Source organism: Nomascus leucogenys, chromosome 14 (assembly GCF_006542625.1).
Source record: "Nomascus leucogenys isolate Asia chromosome 14, Asia_NLE_v1, whole genome shotgun sequence".
Lineage (NCBI taxonomy): Eukaryota > Metazoa > Chordata > Mammalia > Primates > Hylobatidae > Nomascus > Nomascus leucogenys.
In genome coordinates this window covers 14,974,562-14,996,717 of record NC_044394.1, presented here as the reverse complement: position 1 = coordinate 14,996,717, position 22,156 = coordinate 14,974,562, and the positions used below count along the sequence as shown (strand labels likewise).

At 35.3% G+C, this 22,156-nt stretch overlaps 1 protein-coding gene across 30 annotated transcripts in view; it reads left to right on the top strand.

The window, feature by feature from the left end:
• Positions 1–22,156, top strand: part of NRXN1 (neurexin 1) — a 1,138,820-nt gene that overhangs the window by 515,381 nt on the left and 601,283 nt on the right. For all 30 annotated transcript variants that reach the window (XM_030826918.1, XM_030826917.1, XM_030826892.1 and 27 more), the window contains one exon: positions 19,836–19,958. In XM_030826918.1, the coding sequence (XP_030682778.1) occupies positions 19,836–19,958 (123 nt within the window). The remainder of the gene's footprint in view (positions 1–19,835; positions 19,959–22,156) is intronic.

Sequence of the window (22,156 nt, the reverse complement as noted above, 5' to 3'; positions counted from 1 at the left end):
GGAAAGGGAGGAATTTACATTCCGGATAATGCAAACCTAACACACAGTGATTAAACGAGCAGTGATTTCTACTTGGAGTGCATTTTGTACTCAATAAAAACTAAATTAACAGTATCTGTATCTCAGTATAACTTGCAGTTTAATGAAAGACTGATTTATTACATGTGTTCTCTGTGAGCCATAGGTTTGTCTGAGACTGAGAAAATTAATGTACATTTATTAAATCACAGTCGGTAACACCATTATCTCTAAGAATTGTACCATACCTAAGCTATCAAATGTATTGTGAAATTAATATGAAATACCTCAATTGATATCTTTTAAGAAAATTATCACAAGAAATATACAAAGTAAAACATAAAAGATTATCTTACATTAAAATCTAATACTGTACTCTAAGTTATTAAGTTTGAATGGAAACTTCCCCAGAAACACTTTTCTACTTTTACTTAAAATTGTGCTGCTGTTTCCTATAGTCATTTTCTCTTTCCCTACCCCACCACCAAGTTTACAACATTTGTACTTTATGTGGAAAATATACGTAGTATCAGACTATCTAATCTTTGCCAGTGAAGAATGGGTGGTAGGTGAGTAGGGTAAAGGGTCTAGCTACATGTATTCAAACCTGAATGAATGTTTCTTTTTCAGCCACTCTTGTGTCAGTAGTTTAGATGCAGTGACAGTTTTCCATGGACATGCTAGGGCACAGCCCTTTGTTAAAATTTCCTCTGAGAAAGGGCAGATCTGAATTCCAAGTATTATCTCTGTCAGATTCCTTACTGCTACCAGTTTCCCCCCGGGAAGAAAAGCTGTCAAACATCCTTAAATGGAAGAAGAGAGCCTCTTTTCATTTAAAAATAAAAAAGCTTATTTTCAGCTATAGATAGGGTACTTTCTTTAAAAAGCTGTCTCTGTGAATAATGGCCATTTCACTGCCAAATGTATGTTTGATCTTTCAGATTACAAACAGAGTGTGACTGCACACAATCCCAGACGAATCTCAGTTTATTGATGCTCATTAGCTTATGCCATTGCTAAAATATGTTTATCTGCAATTTGGGATTAGATTAAGGTCAGTGTTTCCAAATTCATGGGCCGCAAGGTGAGCACAGAAATGAATTATCCATGGCTCACCACTCTAGTCTGTCCAGGATAGGAATAGAAGGACAATCAGATTACCCTTGCCTCCTCTTTCTCTCTTAGACAGTGAAGGATACTTTAATAAGGGTAGATGGGAAGGGACTGTACAGTCACATTCTTTTAAAATAAAAAGGAAAAAACTATCTGAATTAACGAAGGAATACAAATTGTAGACTATTTTAAAAATCATCAAAGAAATCTGTACTAACAAAAACTAAATATTAACAAATCATTGTTGAAACCTTAAGTCATATTGAACAAGGTGCTTTTGTGACTAGCACATGAATTATTTGCATGAGAAGATGACGGTTTTACAGTCTCTTGCCTGGTCCATAGTATTAATTGACTTTAATAAGTCATTTAAAAATTATAAAGAATGCAAAAAGAATTTTCTATTGCTTGTGAAATTTTCTCAAGTGCATTATTAGTAGGTTCTGTACAGGACATTAGTCTCATTCTGCATTCTTTATATCTGCCAAAGCACATAGCCTAACGTCAGTCTCAGAGTTATAATGATGGTCTCCATTTCAAGTTTGGTGCCCAATATTTCCAAACAATACATCCAAACTTATTAGGCTGTGTGTTTCTACATATTGTTTTTTCTGAAAATTTGGCCTTTTTTTGTGATGTACTGCATGATTAAGTAGTGTTGTTTTTTTCTTTCTCTCTTCTTCTGGTAACCTTAAAAATTGTTAGGCCTATAATCTCTTGAGGTATAAATACATTGAAATTTTGAAAACTAAACTTGCTCCTATCAGCTATAGGTAAGTCCTAATTGCCATATCAGTAACTACTTTAAATATGCAGTGGATTCAGGGAGCCTTTTGTGTTTCTTGGTTTTGTTATTGCTTTCTATTCTTTTTGTTTTTCCAAATCAATGGCATAATCACAGAATGACCTTCATGTCCACTGGAAGGCTTAGGGACACTTCGTTTATTTTATTTATTTATTTATGAGATGGAGTCTTGCTCTCTCATCCAGGCTGGAGTGCAGTGGTGCAATCTCAGCTCTCTGAAACCTCTGCCTCCCAGATTCAAGAAATTCTCCTACCTCAGCCTTCCAAGTAGCTGGAACTACAGGCGTGCACCACCATTCCTGGCTAATTTTTGTATTTTTAGTAGAGATGGGGTTTTGCCATGTTGGCCGGGCTTGTCTCGAACTCCTGTCCTCAGGTGATCTGTCTGCCTTGGCCTCCCAAAGTGCTGGGATTACAGGTGTGATCCACCACACCCGTCTTCAGGGACACTTCTGCATCCATATAAAAATAGATTTAATAAACTCATGATCTCTGGGGCTTGTTTTGTTTGCATTATGTGGCTTTCTTTATGCCTTACTACATTTGTCTCTTCTCCCACCCACCTGCACTTCCTTTCTTTCTATTATGATTCATTCTTCTTACTTCTCCATTTCCAGTATTGTTTCTTCCGTTATCTTTTTTCTTGTCTTCTTAGAAGAATAAAAAGTCTTTGGAGTTAAAAAAAATATTTAAGCAGACCTTCCAAGTACTTTTGGCTTCTCACAGAAAATAGTGTATTTAAGAGGCAGAGACAACAAAATTACATATAACATTAGTGTGAACAAAGCATCAAGGGCTGAAGTTCAATTCCTATTTGCAGTCCATTGCCCAAGTATTGGAGAGAAGGGGCATCTAAGGACAAGTACTTAACCTCACTTTTGACTTGGGTATAGGGAAGAAACACTTTGCATAGTATATTTTTGAAAAAGGTACTTTGATGGATGTCTGGAGTAGATAATAAGATCTTTGTATTATCATTTTATTACCAGAATGAAAAGATCAACTGGATATTAGTTATCACCAATTTTTATGTGGATAAAAATGGAAAGCAATAAAAGAATGCAAAATGTCAACCACTGGCACTTAAGCCATATTAGATTGCTTTGATCGGGCTGCCATTTGAGAAGCTACTTAAAAAGATATGAGGAAATTTCTGGGGGCTGGAGCTTGTTAACATAAAGTAAATATTCAATTCAGCGTCGCTGCTTGATGACTGAGAGCAGAAAACTGTAAAAGGGAGTCTTTTGCCTCTGCCTTCACACAGCAGTCACTTGATTTGTGGAGTTCTGCCAGTCATTGCCTGTCAGTGACTGGTGCTATCCACCTGCCTAGGATAGAAGCTGCTCAAGGAATAAGGGAAGTTCAAAGTATAAATATAGAAAACAGAAGTCTCGTTGGTTTTTGCTGTTGTTTCTGTTTTGTTTTACTTAAAGTATATGTGAAGGGAATGAAAAGAAAGTTTATAAATTATTATTTTCAGCAAAAATCTAAAAAAGTTGCATGTAAAATGTAAGAATGAACATAGATTTCTGACATAAAACAAATAAAAACAGGCAGAGTATTGGCACATGGCAATGAGTCTTTAGAAAAATATCGAAATTGAGGCCGGGTGCTGTGGCTCACGCCTGTAATCCCAGCAGTTTGGGAGGCCGAGGCGGGTGGATCACCTGAGGTCAGGAGTTCTAGGACCAGCCTGACCAACATGGTGAAACCCCGTCTATACTAAAGATACAAAAAAACTAGCCGAGCGTGGTGGCAGGTGCCTATAATCCCAGCTACTTAGGAGGCTGAGGCAGGAGAATCGCTTGAACCTGGCAGGCAGAGGTTGCAGTGAGCCAAGGTTGCACCATTGCATTCCAGCCTGGATGAGAGGGCAAGACTCCATCTCAAAAAAAAAAAAAAAATGGAATAAAAATAAATGGAAGCCCATTTAAATTATCCACATGTTTAAACTTATGAGAATTATAAAGAAGAATACAGCTTTTATTGCATATTTAGATGGCTACATGTATTAGGCAACATACTGTGAGTGGTTGAAAAGTAGATTGCTTTGGTCTATTTTAGTGAATGATTAATCTATCGATTGCTTATATGCAAATATAAAATGCTATGATGCTCTAAAAACTACTCTTTTGTGCAGATTAAAAATGCACGTTGAAACCAAGCACAGTATTAATTTATTCACGTTAAGCATTATTGATACGCAAAGACTCTCAAAGTAATGCAACATTCTTGAGTGTTGACCAAATTGATCAAATTATCTTCAATTGTTGAGAGTCGGCATTATAACAATTGCCTAGGTAAAAAGTATTATAAAATCCAAGAAAGTTTTATAAGAAGCATTCTAAACTTGATATTCTCTTATTAGTTTCTGTGAAAAGGGAGTTTCTTTTATACAAATATCCCCAAATCTAAGAGACCACAGCATGTTGGCCAGATGTTTTTATTTGTTGTCTTGTTATGAAGAGCTGCTTCTAAACATACCCCACTTCCTCCATTGTTTTGAGTTTCTTCTCTTCCTTCCTTTACTGTATTCTTCCGTCCCTTCCTCCCTCCTTTTCTTCCTTTCTTCTCTCTCTTTCTGTCATCCCTTTCACTAACTGTGTACTCTCTATATGTTGCATATTCAACTTTCCTAGAAGGAGAATCTAGTGAATCTATTACTTATCCTTGTCCCGTTGGACAAATCTTTCAATTCAGGTTACCCCATAAGCTACTCACCAGATCTTAGTTTTGGTGGCAGATGATCCAGTTGGTGGATCCAGTTGAATCCACTGGTGATCCAAATAGCTGTCATTACAGTAGAGGCCACATGATACACTCTCCTCAGAGCAGATGTTGGAGCAGCAAGCTTTCTACACAAGCATCTTTTCTATATGTTGTCTGACCGAAAATTGTTTTCAGCTTAGCTATAAAATACCCATGAGAATTACAATCTGTTCAACATATTACTGGCTAATATATGGTACTTAAGTCAAGTGGGCAAGGCTCTTTAAATTATGAGATGATCAAAGAATTTGGAGACCGAAATGTTCTGTGTGCTCAGAACTCTTATCCACTTCTTTTACTTATTAACAATGTGAGCAAAAAGCAAGATGGGTAAGAAATGCAGTATGAAAACAGTTTTCCTGAAGATAACTAAGAAATACTAAAAGGCTAAATTACTTTATTTTTAATGTACTTAAAATTGGATTGTTTATTATTACTAGTTCTTTGAGTGCATCATTCATACAATTGTGGAAATTCTTCACTCTCCATTTGCACTTCCCAGGAGATCAGTCTAAATACAGACTCGAAATATTTTATGCATAGTACTATTGAAATAAATTAAATTTCAAAGACAATTGCCTTTTTCTACAGATAACTGTTATAATTAAAATTGCTTTTGAAATGCATGATTTAAGATATGAGTTAACAAAATCCGTTTTAAATGTTGCTTATGAAGAATGTAGGTTTCTAGTGAAATGCACCCATTAAATTTTCAAATACATGGAGAAATCAACCAGCTTTGGAATCAGGAAGTTTCCAGTGTAAATAAGCATAAACTTCTATACAACTTAAAGAATTCTGAAATGTTTTACATTTCAGTAGGTGCAAAGGAAGTAGTTTATGCATGTAAAAATTAAAACCAAAATATTATAGAACTCACATACTGTAATGACATGATTTAAAGTTTTTACAGATTTTTCATGAATTATAAAAGTTTCTACTAAAAGAAAATAAAAAGGAAATTTTTTAATCAAATAATGCAGGTGTTCTCTTAGTATTCAGACATATTCACCTAACAGTGTTGAAATAGGCAGATAAATATGGAGTTAGACTATTATGATGAATACAATAAATAAAAATCGTAGAAACCCCATAAAATAAATTCTGTTTAATAAATCAACTGAGAAATTTTATACTGCTAAAAATAATATACTGGTAATCAAGTAATTCTTTATGCAATCAATTAAGTAAAATTAGTTCAGCCAATAGGCAGTGAAGAAGTAATCAGCTTCTTCTATTTTTTTTTTGAGTTATCAATTATGGAACAGGCAAGGGACCTTCATAAAAAAATTGCTTTTCTATTATGTTTCTGGAAGTATATCCCTCTAAATGTTTATATCTGCTGGTGAGATTGAGGTAATTTTTAGTTTTTTGTTTCTATTCATCATCTATAATTTCTACAATGTTTTTTCTTTGCTTTTGTGACTAAAAAAATCAAAAGTGGGTAAAAGTAAAATATAATTTAAACCAATCCCACCAATATTTAGGATAAAGCTACACTAGATCATATATTTGTAATACATCATGTACATTTTAAATTAATTTACAGGCTAAATTTCCTACTAATTTTGACTATCAAAATAGAATGAATATCTTTCAGAACAACATTTTGTTCCTAATCAGAAATAGTATTCATATTTGGAGGCTAAAGGAAACAGAAAATATATAAAAGTAGCCTAGGATTTCAATTTTCACAGAAAAGTTTTATTAATGTCTTAAATGCCCTTATAACACATAATACTTGGCACATTATATACTTAATATATAACACATTGTATAATATGTGCTTCTTTAAAAATATAGAGCCATGGTATAGGAATGTTTTGCACCCTGTTCTCTGATTTTAGCAACATCTTGTAAACATTATGTCCTGTCTTTGATTAAAACATACAATATTTTTAAATGTAATCTATTGTTTCTCTTAGATTTTATGCCAAGGTTATATAAAGCAATTCCAGGTCACTGAGCCAGTTAAAGTAACATATAATAGGGAGGAAACATATGTGTACCAATGGAAATTATACCATGATTCTTTAGTGATCTCAGTTTTCTCAGATGATAACTGGTTGGGAGCATCTGTGAACAAGATCGTGAGAAATAAACCAGATTTGAATAGCCACACATGAGAAGATGCTTCTAGATGTGTTAGTGTAAGTTATCATCATTGACTGTAACCTACTAATAGAAAATCTAACATAATCTTACCTTAGGAAGATCAACCAGAAACAGGCACAGAGACGTAACTCAACATTTCTATCAGTGGTTTGACCAGTTCCAAGGAACCTTCACACACTGTCTCTTCAGATAAACCAAGTTAATTTGGCCTAAGATTTAATTGCTAAGTTATTGTTATAGTTGGACAATTGCCATTTTAGAACATTTCCTGGAGCATAAGGTGAGCCATTCATTTCAGAAGACATTTGCCCAAAGATAACTTCAAAGAATTAATTCAGATATTTTTCAGTTATTAAAATAAATGGTCAAAGAGAATCATAGCATTCAAGCTACTGACTAAAAGCTAGCTTAATAAATAAGCCAGTGATGATTAAAGAAAACAATTAAGTTAGCACTATCATTACAATCTGAAAATTCAGATAAAGAAGGGTTTAGCTAATAATTATATCACTGCTTAGAACAAATATATTGCATTCTAATGTTCACATGATGAATGCATTAATAATCATGTACAGTTTGTCCATAGACTTCATTTGAACAATCATTATGTAAAGAAACGAAAAGAAAGCAAGGCACGAGATGCTACCATTCATCGTCACATTTCTTAGAATGTGTTTTCTTTAAGCAAATAGGTCCATAAAGTTGACAATACTGAGAAATAGATTTCTAAGCATTATAATGATTTCCCAGTAAAAAGAAAGGAAGAAAAAATAAATAAACAATAAAGGCAGAAACTTAGGATTTTTTTTCTCTAATATGCTTCTTTTGGAAAAAGTTTATACTAGAATATCCCAAAAATACTGAGGATGAACTACATTTTGTGAATTCAGTCATGTACTTAATAATATTCAGCTACCCTTATGTTAAGAAGAAATTGAAAGTAAAAGGTAAATTCATTGATCTTAAATTATGAAAAAATGTACATCCTTCTTGACCTCATAAAAAAATGCTATAACTATTACAGTGGTGTATTTAGACATAGAATGATATATTTATTTTTAAAAATTGCGTTTGTGACTGTAATCCATGGCTTTGTTTATGGAACATCAGTTTACGTTTTGTATATATCCAAATGCTCAGGACCCATATGCTTTTTGATTTTTTTTTTATTCAGACAACTTGGCATTGTGTATGCATTGCATAAAATACATTAAATGAGTATTACTATAAATCAGTATAACCCTTTTCTTTCACACTACACCAACACTGAATACATTTTCAGTTTTTAATGCTTACTTAAAAGCAAATTGAACTATTTAGTACTCAATTTTATATCTGCTAGCTGTCCTATTATGTGATAAGCATCCCTTGGAATTGACCTTTTGAAAAAAAATAAAATCACAGTCTGAATTGTTACTTTCATTACATTAGGCTTATTTTATTATACTTCTTAAACTTGCCAGTTGAGCTAGATTAGATTTAAAGATTGCTAGTTTTAGAACATTTTTTCTAGAAATATATTTATTTAATTTGTGTTCATTTTTACTGTGTTGTAAATGTAATTCTCTTCTTAAAAAGTAAATTATAATTCTTAAAATGTACGTTTTTCGCATTGAAATGTATTTACATAGGAGATATTTATCCTTGTCTGTCATAAATGGGTACAATCAATGAGAAACCTAGAGAGGCTAAATGTTTCTTAGTAGATGATTTTAACCTTGTTTATGCGTTTGCATGATATTTAGGCCAGAAGAAATAGAGCAGGAGGTGAAGCATCAAGAAATACTGAATTTTATTTTGTAGATAATAGAATAAGTTTGGTATCATTTACGAAAATGGCAGAGAAGTCTCTGGAGGGTGTTTCCAACAACTCTCCAAGGTCACATCCACTTGAGGACAAGATCTATGTTTTTTTTACAATTAAATACTCGTTAAGTTTTGAGTTCCCCCAATTTCTAAGCCAAGTATTTCCTTTGGAGTTGGAAGTTATTGACTGCTAACCTTAGGTCATTTTGTTCTACTAGGCTGTATGCATCATTTAAGTTTATTTTCAATGTAACTGAGCAAAAAAGCTGTCCAAATAGTTATCCAGATAACTGAGTTACTCAAGTTCTCCAACTGTAGGGGTTACCAAATTCCATCCTGCTAAATATGAAAACAAGAGGACAGAGTTTTCTTTATATTTACCTTTCTTAGTGAATGGAGGCATTAAAAGATGGAGTTATTTTTCATCAACTACTTGGCTTAATTTAATATCAAGGGATATTTCATCTACCATTAAAAAAAGTCCCACAAAGTTTACACAAATAAACCCATTCAACAAATACTTAGTGAATGGCCATTATGTTCAAGGCACTGAGCTATATCATATTTTCTCTGAGATTTTAAACTCATTGAGGAGAAGATAATAATGACAACATAATACTGATGATAGTTACTTTTATCACTGCTATAATTGAAAGCTTACTATAAATCAGATTATGGTAAGCTTCTTGAGTTATTAAGATGCACTAAACATTTGATTAAAAGTTGTTTTGAGTTATTAAGATGCATTAAACCCATTTACATTGTTTCTAGTATTTGCTTATGAGATAGATGAGGATACTGAGGCATGCAGAAAGTAAGAAGGTTGCTCAAGGTCACACAGCTAATAACTTGTAGAACCAGGATAAAACTCAGCAGTCTGTGTGGGTCAAGAAATAAATGCAGTTTAGTTGGTCAGCACATGACTATTTAATTTCTCCAGTGGATTTTTTAAAGTTTATAAAATGTCTTTCTTCTGTTATTAGTGTTCATTTTTGAAAAACAAACATGAAGCTTAATGTCTGACTTTATATCATTTAGTCAAAGTACTTTTTAACTGGGGATGAGTATTTCTAGTATTTTTAGCATAAAGAAATGTGTCTGTCCTTAGGACTCTATCTCTTTGCTTATAAAAAAAAAGGAGGCAAGTATCTCTTTATGGGACATTCTGAATAGTTCTCAAGGGTATATCCTTGGCTAAATTGAGGAGCACTTGAGGAGGAATAGAGAAGGAAAAGAGAAAGGAGTTACATGGCTCAGCAGGTAGTTTTGCTTCCTGGTTCTGAGGGTTATTGGTGTATCACCAAGCCCATTTCGTGATTGGCACCAGGCCTGGCCAGCAAAACAAGCCTGAGACAGCTTCTCTGATACCCCAGAGGCCGTCTCATCAAGTGTGGATACTATGGGGAAGGTGACTCAACTATGCTTCTCACATAGATAAATGAAGAATTTTGCCTCTAGCCTTGTCTGCTCATTCCTGAATGTAGAATTTACCAAAGGAAGCATCAAAAATAAATAAGCACAAAACTTATACTCCTAATAAGGACTGGCTTCAACAGCATACAACTTATGCAGTCACGCCGCGCCATATGCTGAGCTTATGTTGTGCTTGGGTTAATGCTCCACTGCTACCATCTTGAAATTCTTAATTTTGAATAAGGACTCCACATTTTTATTTGCACTGGACTCTCAAATTATGTGGCTCATCATGCCTCTAGTAATGTTAAGAGGCAGAAAAAGGAAAATTTAGAAGTGCCATTTACATGTCTAAATTTAATTTGTAATTGAATGTTCTAGCTGATTCTTGTGAAAAATCAAAACAAACAGGTTTCACTCCCAACTCAATACCTAAAAATTGAGAAGGATAAAATAGAAACCTGTAATGAGGAGTTAATCTCCTTTGAATTTTTTTAACTGGAGGACAGATTACTTTAAAACCAGAAAGTAATGGCAAAGTCAAATAGTAGGCTGAAGGTGTCATAATTACAACCTGGGAAACATATCCACTCATCATTTGTAAGTAGGAAGTACTGCTGCCAGCAACCATGACTCAGACATCAAGCAGTGGTAGCTCCTGCTTCCATCTTCTCATCATTGTCACAATGACAAGGCTTGCTTCCAGCTTCTCACAAGGTCCTGCCTCACCCCAGAGACTACTGTCCCCAAAGTCAACTGCCAAATAAAACTTGTTAGTACCTGGAAAAGTTGATATACGTAGAAACCTAATTACCTAATTTTTAACAAAGGTGCATGCAGTCTCACACACACACACACACACACACACACACACACACACCCCAAGAATTTAATGAATGTTTCTATTCTAAATTTGTAGAAAAGGAAAGGAACCTAATTTATCCTAGATTTTATAAGTAGAAGGACTTTGCAATTGATTTGTGTCATTTAAAGCAGTGGTCTCCAAACTTTTTGGCATGAGGGACTGGTTTCATAGAAGACAATTTTCCACAGAAGGGAGTGATTTCAGGATAATTCAGTTGCACTATATTTATCATGCACCTTATTTCTATTACTATTACATTGTAATATATAATGAAATCATTATACAACTCACCATAATGTAGAGTCAGTAAAACTAGAGGTTGTTTACCAGCAACTAGAGAATCTCATCTGAGGGTAATGGGAGACAGTGACTGATTATCAGGCATTAGATTCTCCTAAGGAGCATGAAACCTAGATCCCTTGCATGTGTAGTTCACAATAGGGTTTGCATTCCTATGAGTATCGGTTGCCACTGCTGATCTGACATGAGGTGGGGCTCAGATGGTGATGTGAGCAATGGAGAGTGGCTGTAAATACAGATGAAGCTTCTCTGGCTTGCCTGCTGCCCACCTCCTGCTGTGCGGCATGCTTCCTAACAGGCTATGGACTGGTACCTGTCTGTGGCCTGGGGGGTGGGGAGCCCGGGCTTAAAGCCTTTAAAAATTGCTTTTAGTTGTTTCTTAAGAAAACAAACAGCAGTAAAAGAGTTAGGAGAATTAGTATTTTTAAGGTTATGTTACAGTTAATGGCAGTATCGAATCTAAAACTCAGGTTTCCTCACACTTATATTCTTGAGTATGTTTCTGTTATTATTTCTTTAATATGCAATGCAAAATTTATGGGAAAGGTTTAAATTATCTAGACGTGTTTATCTTACAGGGTCTTGAACACTATAGCTCTCAAGCTAGCTCCCTGTTTTAGTGAAGCTTTACTGAAACACAGCCACTCCATTTGTTTACATACATTCTATGCTTGCTTTTACATTGCAATAGTAAAGTTGAAGAGTTGCAATGGTGAACACATGGTCGGCAAAGTCAAATATATTTACTCTCTGGCCGTTTACAGGAAAAGTGTTTTGACTTCTGACCTGTTAGAATGTAAGTTCCTTTGACTGTAACTTGGATATTCCCAATGCTGAGATCGGTATTTGGCACAAAATAAATTTTAAACAAAATTAATAGCACATGGGTACCATGGAACCCAGAATAAATAAGTAGCTAAATGGGATAAATGACAGACACAATATGGACCATTCAGTTTTAAAATTTTATAATTCTCAGATGCTATGGTACTGTAACTTCTCTTCCTAATTCAATTACCAGGTGCTGTAGTCTAAATATATGGAACAATCATGTATAAATATAGAACCAATTTATACATATAAGGTGATTCTAGTATTTTTTAAAAATTCCTGCCTGTCCATCATCTGTGCAATTTGTTAGGTGATGGTTTTGCAGAAATATCCATCAAAATCTTCATGCTCGATAAATGGTTTAATTGAGCAAGTCAGATTAACCACTGAAATAACTAGGTAGAATTTTAAAATAGAAATTACAATGAATATGTTAGACAAATAAACTGAACTTTAGAACCAATTGGTTTGAACTATACCATAGTATATATATATATACCAGAAGCAGGGTACATCATAAAGATAGTTCATTTATGTAGTTAACCTCTTTAAAATATATGCACCACTAGAGGGAGATAGCTACCTAAAGGGTGTGTAGAGATGCAATGAGTTTACACTTGGGGCACATGCATCTAAGAGTTTAAAACTCCAACTATAACTGCTATGGGCTTTTTTTTTTTTTTTCAAGTTTCTGTACAGCCACATCCACCTTTCAGTTCCAGAGGCATCTGCCAGTTTTGTCTCTTAGAGGTCTTTGCTTGCATTGCTTGAAAGGCTCTCAGCTTTGTTTTATTCTTCTCTATTTCTCTTCACTATATTTTCCCTCCACATTCATAAACCAGTATAAATTGTTCACAAGATATTTGCACACAAGGCTTTCTAGCAAAAAGGATCCAAATTTAGTATCATGTACATCTTATTTTAACCCAACAAGATTAAGCAAGTCGTTATTGACCTATTTCAGGTTCCCTTGCAAGTGTATTTTACATTTATTTTTATATTCAGGGTGAATGCTTAGTAATTAAATAACCAGACATAAATACTGTGAAATCTCAGGTTAAAATGGCAACTGTTCCAAAAAATTTGACTTTGGGAGGCCTAATTTCAAAAGACTAGACTGCAGTGTGCCTGTTCAAATAAAAATTGTGGATGTTTCTTTCAATATACATTTTTATATCATGTATAGTGTATTTGACTGTCAACCATTTTTTAATGGTAGATCCTTCGGTGGCTTGCAGAACTCATGCACTGTTATTCACCTTATTTTCCATAAAAAGGCGGGAAAGTAAATTAATATTCATTGAGATTACACAAAGTGCAAAGCACCAAACACATTAGATTTGTTGTATCCCTTAGTCCTTACAACAAATCTATGAAATAAGATAGGCATTATTATCTCACATTTATAGATGATGGAACGAAAGCTCAAAGAAACTAACATACTCAAGCCTAAGCAGCCAGAAAATGCAATACCTGCTTTCAAATCCAAGTTTATGTAACTCTCAACCAAGTTCAAGCTTTTCTTATGATGCATGCAGATCTCCCTTGAAATATGTGAGAATCTACATTTGAACCAAATGTAAAGAGGTATGTGAAAAAACACAGCTGTTTCATCACTGCTTCCAAAACTGTGTATGGCAGTGAGGTTCTTTGTAAATTGTACTGATTCTGCTACCGAAAGCTGGTGGGTTTGTTTAAAACGTATTTAGAACAATATTTTTGAATATGGATAAATATAAATAGGGAAATGAATGATATGCAAAGGTCAAAGAATGTTTACCCTCTCTGACTTTGGCCAGATAATTAGGTAATGCATGTTAAGTCCTAAATAAGTTCGAGGCCCAGGCATTAGTTTCACCCTGCCAATAACAAGGAAGACAGAGGCAAGGCAACTAACCTCCCATGGAGATGTCTGCAAAAGGAGAGTTGGACTAAGTAGCTATGCATCCCTTGAATGCTATTCTTTCTTTCTTAAATACATTCACTCAGTAGTCTGTGCTTCAGTACTTTCAAATATAATTTATAGTGATTAACAAAATGTATAGTGATTAACAAAAATAATTGTAACATAATTACATGTTGTCAAAATAAAAAAAAACACATCACCATTAAAATTTGACTACATAAAATAATAAACACATTTCCTACCATGTATTAATATTGTCCTCTGGCTTCACTTGAGTGTAGTAATTCTTGGGTAGAAGAGCCTCTTTAAGGCTTTGTCTACCCTCTGCTTACTGTGCCAAAACAAAAGTGATGAAATTAGTAACAGTAATAATAAAAATAAAAAGCTTGCACAATTAGAGATATTCACTATAACATTTCACTCTTTCATGTAGCTGCAAGATGGTTTTGGTCCTTCTAAGAATGACAATAGTTTGAAGTTGGCTGTAGGAAAGTTTTTTTTTTTAATATGCTTTTATATGGGATTATCATTTTACAGATAAAAATAGGAGTAGAGAGAATACATGTCATCTTCAAGGTGACATAATTAGTTGATGACAGACTAGGGACAAAATATAGTTTTCTTTACCACTACCTCCCATAACTACAGATTATAGCATGAAATTTCCTTTGTTCTCAGACTAATATTTAAAGAAACCTAAGAATCATGTTGATGTGAAAATGGAAGTAAAAGTCATTAGCAAATGTGGTTACTAAAATGGCCAAAAATCTACCATCTTTTGAGTGTCTCTCTCTCTCTCTCTATGCCTCTCACACACGCATACCCACATATACATGCTAACACAAACTTTCCTCTGTCGGTACCATGCCTCAAGTTAGGGTTAACTCCAGCCCTTCGTAGGAGTTAATCTTAGAGACACCTTGAATTTATGGATGGGTAGGTTGTGGAAGAACACTCAATTTACACTGAAATGTAATGAAAAGGAAAACTGAAATGTTTACTGCTTCTACTTCCGTCTGTTATCAATAAGTTTTAGCTACAGGGTCACCAGCAGACCCAGTGAATATCACCAGCCAAAAAATTTGGCTGTTGTACCGTAGATTAGGGCAAACTCTGTTGACAAGCACTGACAGACGTATTAAACTCAAACTCAGATTTTGGTGTGCCTTGAGAAATTCATTCTAAATCAGCATTGTCTAATGAACAGAATAATTTTTTAAAAGTTTGTTAGGGCTGGGCGCACAGTGGTCCGCACCTGTAATTCCAGCACTTTGGTAGGCCAAGGCTGGCAGATTGCTTGGGGTCAGGAGTTCGAGACCAGACTGGCCTCGAACATGGTGAAACTCCATCTCTATTAAAATACAAAAATTAGCGGGGCATGGTAGTGGGTGCCTGTAATCCCAGCTGCCTGGGAGGCTGAGGCAGGAGAATCACTTGAACCTGGGAGGCAGAGGTTGCAGTGAGCCGAGATTGCACCACTGCACTCTAGCCTGAGCAACAGAGCGAGATTCTGTCTTAATAATAATTTAAAAAGAAAAGAAAAAAAAGCTTGTTAGACTGAGAGTCTAGAGACCTGTGCTTCTTAATTTAACAGTTGTGATGATGGGGACATCACCTAATGTCTTTGAACTTCATGTTTCTTATTTGTAGATGATAATTGAAATTCTACACTTCTCATGTCCCTCCTAGTTCTAAAATTCTTTAATATAACATTAGCCTGTAGAGCTGAATTGTGACCTGGTCTGGTGAAATACTAGCTGGGGGCATTCAGTCCCATTGTACCTCTTACACTACTTGCAGATCATTTTCTGTGGAAAACACATTTTAATGAAAATAGAAAATCTCAAAATCTCAGTTTTCTCTCTACTTCTTACTGCCTTTGAGACTTAATAATTCACTCAACCCTTTTAAATCGGCTTCTTTAACTATAAAATGAAAAATTAATACCTCTATGGCTTAAATAATGTTACAGTAAAAATCGAGTGTAAAATTACAAACAAATCAAAACTCCCCACAAAACATAAGGAATGATGTCTTTTAATAGAAATAAGGCTATGGAGTTTCTTTTCTTTCTTTCTTTCTTTTTTTTTTTTTTTTTTTTTTTTTTTTTTGAGATGGAGTCTCTCTCTGCCATCCAGGCTGGAGTGCAGTGGCGAGATCTCGGCTCACTGCAACCTCCGCCTCCTGGGTTCAAGCAATTCTCCTGCCTCAGCCTCCTGAGTAGCTGGGATTATGGGTTCCTGCCACTACACTCAGCTATTTTTTGTGTTTTTAGTAGAGAGAGGGTTTCACCCTGTTGGCCAGGCTGGTCTCAAACTCCTGACCTCGTGATTCTCCTGCCTCAACTTCGCAAAATGCTGGGATTACAGATGTGAGCCACCGCGCCCAGCCAGCTATAGACTTTCTTAAAAGTCTTTAAAATATTGCCCACTGTGTTAGTCTGCTTGGGCTGTTACAACAGAATATCATAGATTGGATGGCTTAAACAACAGAATTTTCTTTTTTTTCACCTCAGTTTTTCGAAGGCTTGAAGTCAAAGATCGAAGTGTCAGCAGATTTGGCTCTTGGTGAGGGCCTTCTTGCTGGCTGGTAGGCAGCCGCCTTCTCTTTGTATCCTCACATGGCAGAGGGGAAGTTCTGGTGTTTTTCCACTTCTTGTGAGGGCCCTATCCCATCATGGGGCTCCACCCTTATCTAAACCTAATCATATCTCAAAGGCCCCACCTTCTCATACCATCACTTCGTGGGTTAGAAATTCAACATAGTGAATTCTGAGGGACACATACATTAAGTCTATAATACATTGATGCAGGAAGAAAGACGTTGGCACAATTGATGCATGGTTTGATATCCCCCAAAAGGAAGGAAATCCTGAAAGGTCATTAACAGCTTGAAGTTACTATAATTTTGCCATTAAAATTATAGCAAGAGGACAAACTCTCAAATTCCAAATTTCAACAGTTAAACCGTCTTTCTTTAACAAGTTTGTATATGTTAAATTCTGTGAGAAAGTGAAATTCCAAAGGAACTGTAAAGATCAGCTGGAAACTCTCCTGACTTTATGGATGGGAGTGCTGAGACCACTAGAAGTTGAGTGTGTTAGCAAATTGCTGATTATGGGTGGAGACAGGTCCTAAAATGATGTCCCTTCTTCTGTGTCATATCTTTAGCAGTCATTTCAGCATCCCTAGACATTGTATTACTTAGAGATTTGCTTCCACCAGGACTTGTGCAGAGGATGTGTAGGAATCACCACAAAGAGCATCTTTTCCATCTCCTTTGTTCCAATATGGGGAAAGTGAGAAACTAAGTTGTTAGCCAAAGATTCTCATAACTAAGAGGCTGAATAATGCAGAGAAAAGCATGCAGGCTTTGAGTAGGTCAGACCAAGGATGAAACTTGTTTCTACCACTTTTTAGCTGTGTGACCTGGGGACAAGCAGTTTTAGCTTTATAGGCCTTCAGTTTCACATCGCAGATTAATAATGTAAAGGTGAAATGAGACAACAAAGTGCCTGCTACATAATAAGCACTCAGCAACCCCCAACTTCTTTTTTAGTAGCAAATCATGATCTAGCAACCGCAATTCTTAACTCCCAGTCTAGTGCACTTTGCATTACACTTCATGTTGTATGGGTAACATTGTTTTGAAGTGAGACTATTAAGTGCCTTTTTAAAAACCTTATCTTCCAAAATCAATCTGTTCATAATTTTAATAATGCATGAAAGGAGCTAGAAGTTGGCCCACAGAGATTTTTATGAACCAAAGGGTTATTTTTAATTGGATTTTGTGCCTGTTGTTATGGAAATAGTTGTTGCATAGATTAAGCATTTACTGCAAGATCAAGCCCAGGATGGGGTATAACGATGATATCACCCTTATGTATGCTTCCTTTCCTTGACAAAATATATTTAAAAAGAAAAGAATAGAAGTGAAGCTGCTTCAAAAGCACATATTTCTAACAAAAAAAAAGTCCCCTATAAAAATAGCTCTAAAATGAGATGTTCTCTTTTCAAAGATCAAAATGAAAGATGACCCTTACTGCCAGCAGGATGCTAAGATGCTGCAGAGTTATTAAACACTTCTTTCTTCACTATTGAATTAGAAAGAGTTTTTTTTTTCATCCTGGAACTTGCTTTCAACATTTGATCTCAAAGTATTTTTGCAGTTGCTGGACTAGCAGGCTTTCTCTAGTTATTTAGCCATCAATCTCTTAAAACTGTTATATCTAGAATAGTTTTAAATTCATGTATCTGGAGTTGTAATTTAATTTCTCTAAAGAAACAAAAAGATATAAATAACTGAGGCAATTCATCCTGTAAGATTTAGCTCATATCACTGGCTCATTTCTAACCTGAAATACACCAGCCAAGGACACAACACTTGAATTATTAGTGGCACCATAAGAGAGAAATCAATAGGCTGGTGGATAGGCTGTAGTTCTGAAAGCAAGCAATGATCTCATGTGGATGGAAAACTGAGGTTTCTTGTACTTGGTTTTCTCTCTCTTACTCGATCTCTCTCACTCTCCTCTTTCTTTTCTTCTTCTCCTTGGCCTGTATCTTTACTTTCTCATATATCCTTCTGTGATCCTTGGGCATTAATTGGTTTTGCTGGCAGAATTTGGTTAAACAAATTGTGAACTCCAATCCTGATTCTCAACTCGTTGAAAGACATGAAACTCAATGATATAATGCCCTTCATTATTTTAATGTACCAGCATGTTTCCATACTTAAAAAAACACCAGGGAAAAATTCATTACCAATGTATCATTAATGTTATTTTTTCTCAGTGACTCATAATGTCAGATTAGTAGAAATACTTATTTTTTAAAATAAAAATATCCGGTTATATTAAAAGCATTTTCCCTTGCTTTTTTTTTTTTTTGAGGTGAGGGATATAGTCTAACTTAATCATTTCAATAATTTCTACCAAACACCTTTCTGAAATAATATGTCTCTGCTGAGTCCATTTAAATTTCATTTGCATAGGTTTATATAGATTCACTAGGAGTTACTTTCCCAGTTTTATTTCTTGCCCACTCACTGCCCACTTGCTCTCTACTGTTGTTTAATATCACTACTTTTCCTTCATGCTCAACAGTTGGCCCTTTATTGGCGGTGCCTATTTTTTTTCTTTCCTTTTATTCAGTCCACTTACTGTGAGTCAATACTTATACCTATACCTGCCGGAAGTGCCTCCACCACACAGAGAGAGATTTGTGACGTACAGGTCAATTAGTTGTAAGGTTTATTTCGATGTATTTTTCAGACTCAACATTCCATAAATTTAGGAGGCTAAAGAACCTAAGAACTTGTTGAGCACTGGAGGTACCAGGTATAAGAGCAGAATAGCCACCATCACACAAGATAGTACCTTCTCCCAGAGTCTACTGGGAGACTTATCTCACTGAAAACGATTAGCTAATGGGCTACAGTGAGATGTCTTGTAGAGCTCAGAGGTTACATGATGGCTAGACACTTTATTAGCAGGAAAGTGGTAACTAAAAATCAGAGAATTTATTTTTTTAAAAGTGCGTGTAAATTTGGGTGGGTTCCCAGTGCTATATTGACTGTGCCTATTTATGACAGCAGGTTAATTCACTTGTTATAGATCAATGCGTGGGATTAAAGATTCTTAAATGGTCACACCTGAATGTTTGTAAACTTGTCATTTTCCTTGCTTGCTATGACTCTAATGGGCTTGAAAATTGGTCCAGCCCACCTCTTCTCTCTTTCCTTTCTCTCCCTCCTCTCTCTTTCTTCCTGTCTTCTTTCTCTCCTCCCTCTCCCTCACTTTACCCCCTTCTTTGTCTCTTTCTCTCACTCTCTGTGAGGTTCATTTGCTTGACTGATTCTGAGTGTCCATCATGACTGTTTGGCATATTCTACAGGCAAAGGTCCCGAGACTCTTTTTGCCGGCTATAACCTCAATGATAACGAGTGGCACACAGTGCGTGTAGTTCGGCGTGGAAAAAGTTTAAAGTTAACAGTGGATGACCAACAGGCCATGACAGGTAAACACCCCTGTCCCCATTGTCTTTTCCTATGCTAACGCTTTTGACTCTCATTTCTTGCAGGTGGTTTTACACACCAAGGCTGGTACACAACTTGAAACTTATACACACAATCCATTTTTATTCTATTGTTTTCTACTAACTATTTTGTTAAATAAGCAATCTGTTAAGTGTTTTTCCTCAAAAATGACACATTTTATGTCATATTCTTGGCCCTTTAATAGTGCAAGAAGAAATTATAATATATTTTCTTTTGTGGCCTGATAAATATCTTAGTGCTTCATCAAATATTGCAGTCCTGTTTAGATGCCAATTTATGTTGCCTTTCTTTGTTTTGTATATATTTTGGCAATGAAAAACTGCAAGTTTTACCTTTTAACTTCTAGGTAAGTTGATAGATATACTGGCATTCTGTCAGACAAAACGCTTTTTCATTTTAAGCTATAATAGATTATTTTTGGCCATTTAGCTCAGTTGGTTAAATTCTAATATTAAGGATGTCAAGTTGAACCCCCATTTTTAGATTCCTGAGGTGAGCTGTATGCAGGTCCACCGCAGAAACATAGGAAAGCCTCATGGGAGAAAAATACTTGTACATTTATTTACTTTGAAAACAACTCCAAGCATGTGACCCACTGGGATATTAGCTTCTTTTTCTTTTTTCAGAGAGATAGCCATGTTAATTATTCTGGTAAAAAGCACAAAATGGTCCTTGTACAGTGGATATGTGTCTGTTCATTCAATTCGAAGGAGGTCCCCATGCCCAGAGAACAGTCAGCTGTGTCAATGTGGAGATATTACCTATAGGGTTTTAAATTTTTGAAAGAATCATTCCTTAACTTAGGGAAGGAAGGTAAAAAAATGTTACGGGGCAGAAGAGTTTCACTGAAGTTCAATTAGTTTTGGTCTAGGACAGTTCTTTGAAGAGGAATGAAGTGTTTTTTAGATCAGCATCCATAGTTTGGACAACTGGGTTTTATCAAAAGGCATGGAAATGAACAGTTAGTATCTAAGGTCACATGTAAGAGTTTGGAAAGAGGCAGCTGCCAACAGCAAGATCATGCCAGAACTACAATGGAACATTTTTAAATCTCTGAGTGCCTCTCGAATGTTAGAGTCCTATGAAGTAGACAGGACACACATGTTCCCATTTTGTAGATGAGGTAAGTGGTACTCGAAGAGGATAAGTGAATTATGTTTTATTGGAATGTGTTACGAGATCTGAGGAGAGAACCTATGTTTATTTTTTGTTTTGTGTTTTTTGGTTTGTTGGTTTTTGACTTACAGTCCATTGCTTTATATTTGTCAATATCTAGTAAGTGTATGGCTCTGTAGAAAGTATTTTCTCAGACAATGCATGATATTATAAGGCAAATACATACATACATATAAAACACAGATTATTATAGAGGGCGGTATGTTACATAGAGTAATAGATGAACTACTGAATGGTTGATGTGAGTACTTTATGGTCTTGGAGTTCAGAAGAGAAGTTAAGGAACTTGGTTTTGCGTATTGTTTAAAGCAATTGATAATATTTGATATAGGCTTTAAAGAAAGGATAACGCAAGAGAGAATTCCACACAAGAAAGAATGATGCTGGTGGGGCTAGAATAATGTTCAGGGAACTAAGAAGCTTTATTTTGCTTCTTGCAAGCACATGGTGGTGTGCGTGGCTAGAATGGCCTTTTGAGGTCAATGACTTGATGGTCTAGATGAAGGAGTTCATATTTCGTAGACTTTCAGGAAATTGGAATTCACTGCATTTAAACCGAAGAGTAAGCGGAGAAAATATGTTTTGAGCGAAATTAATTCTGTGGCAGTGTTTTAGATGGTCTAGGATGTAAAGTAATAAGTCCTGTACTGCAGTGGATGTCGCAGGGATGAAAACAAAAGAATGGTGAAAAACATTTTTTTAAGAAATATATTTTAGAAAGTTATTTCAAAATAATTTCAAATTTATAAAAAGTTCCAAAAATAATACAAAGAATACCCTTATACCTTTACTATTGTGAACATTTAAGCCAATTTGTTTTGACATTTGTGCTCTCTCACTGTCTCTTCTCTCTCTCTTTCTAACTTTTCTCTTAGCCAGTTGAGGGTAAGTTACATACACAGTGTCCCTTTAACCCGAAATACTGAAGCATGTATTTTTTAAAAATGGGAATATCCCCTTGCCTAAGAAATAAAAGTCACTG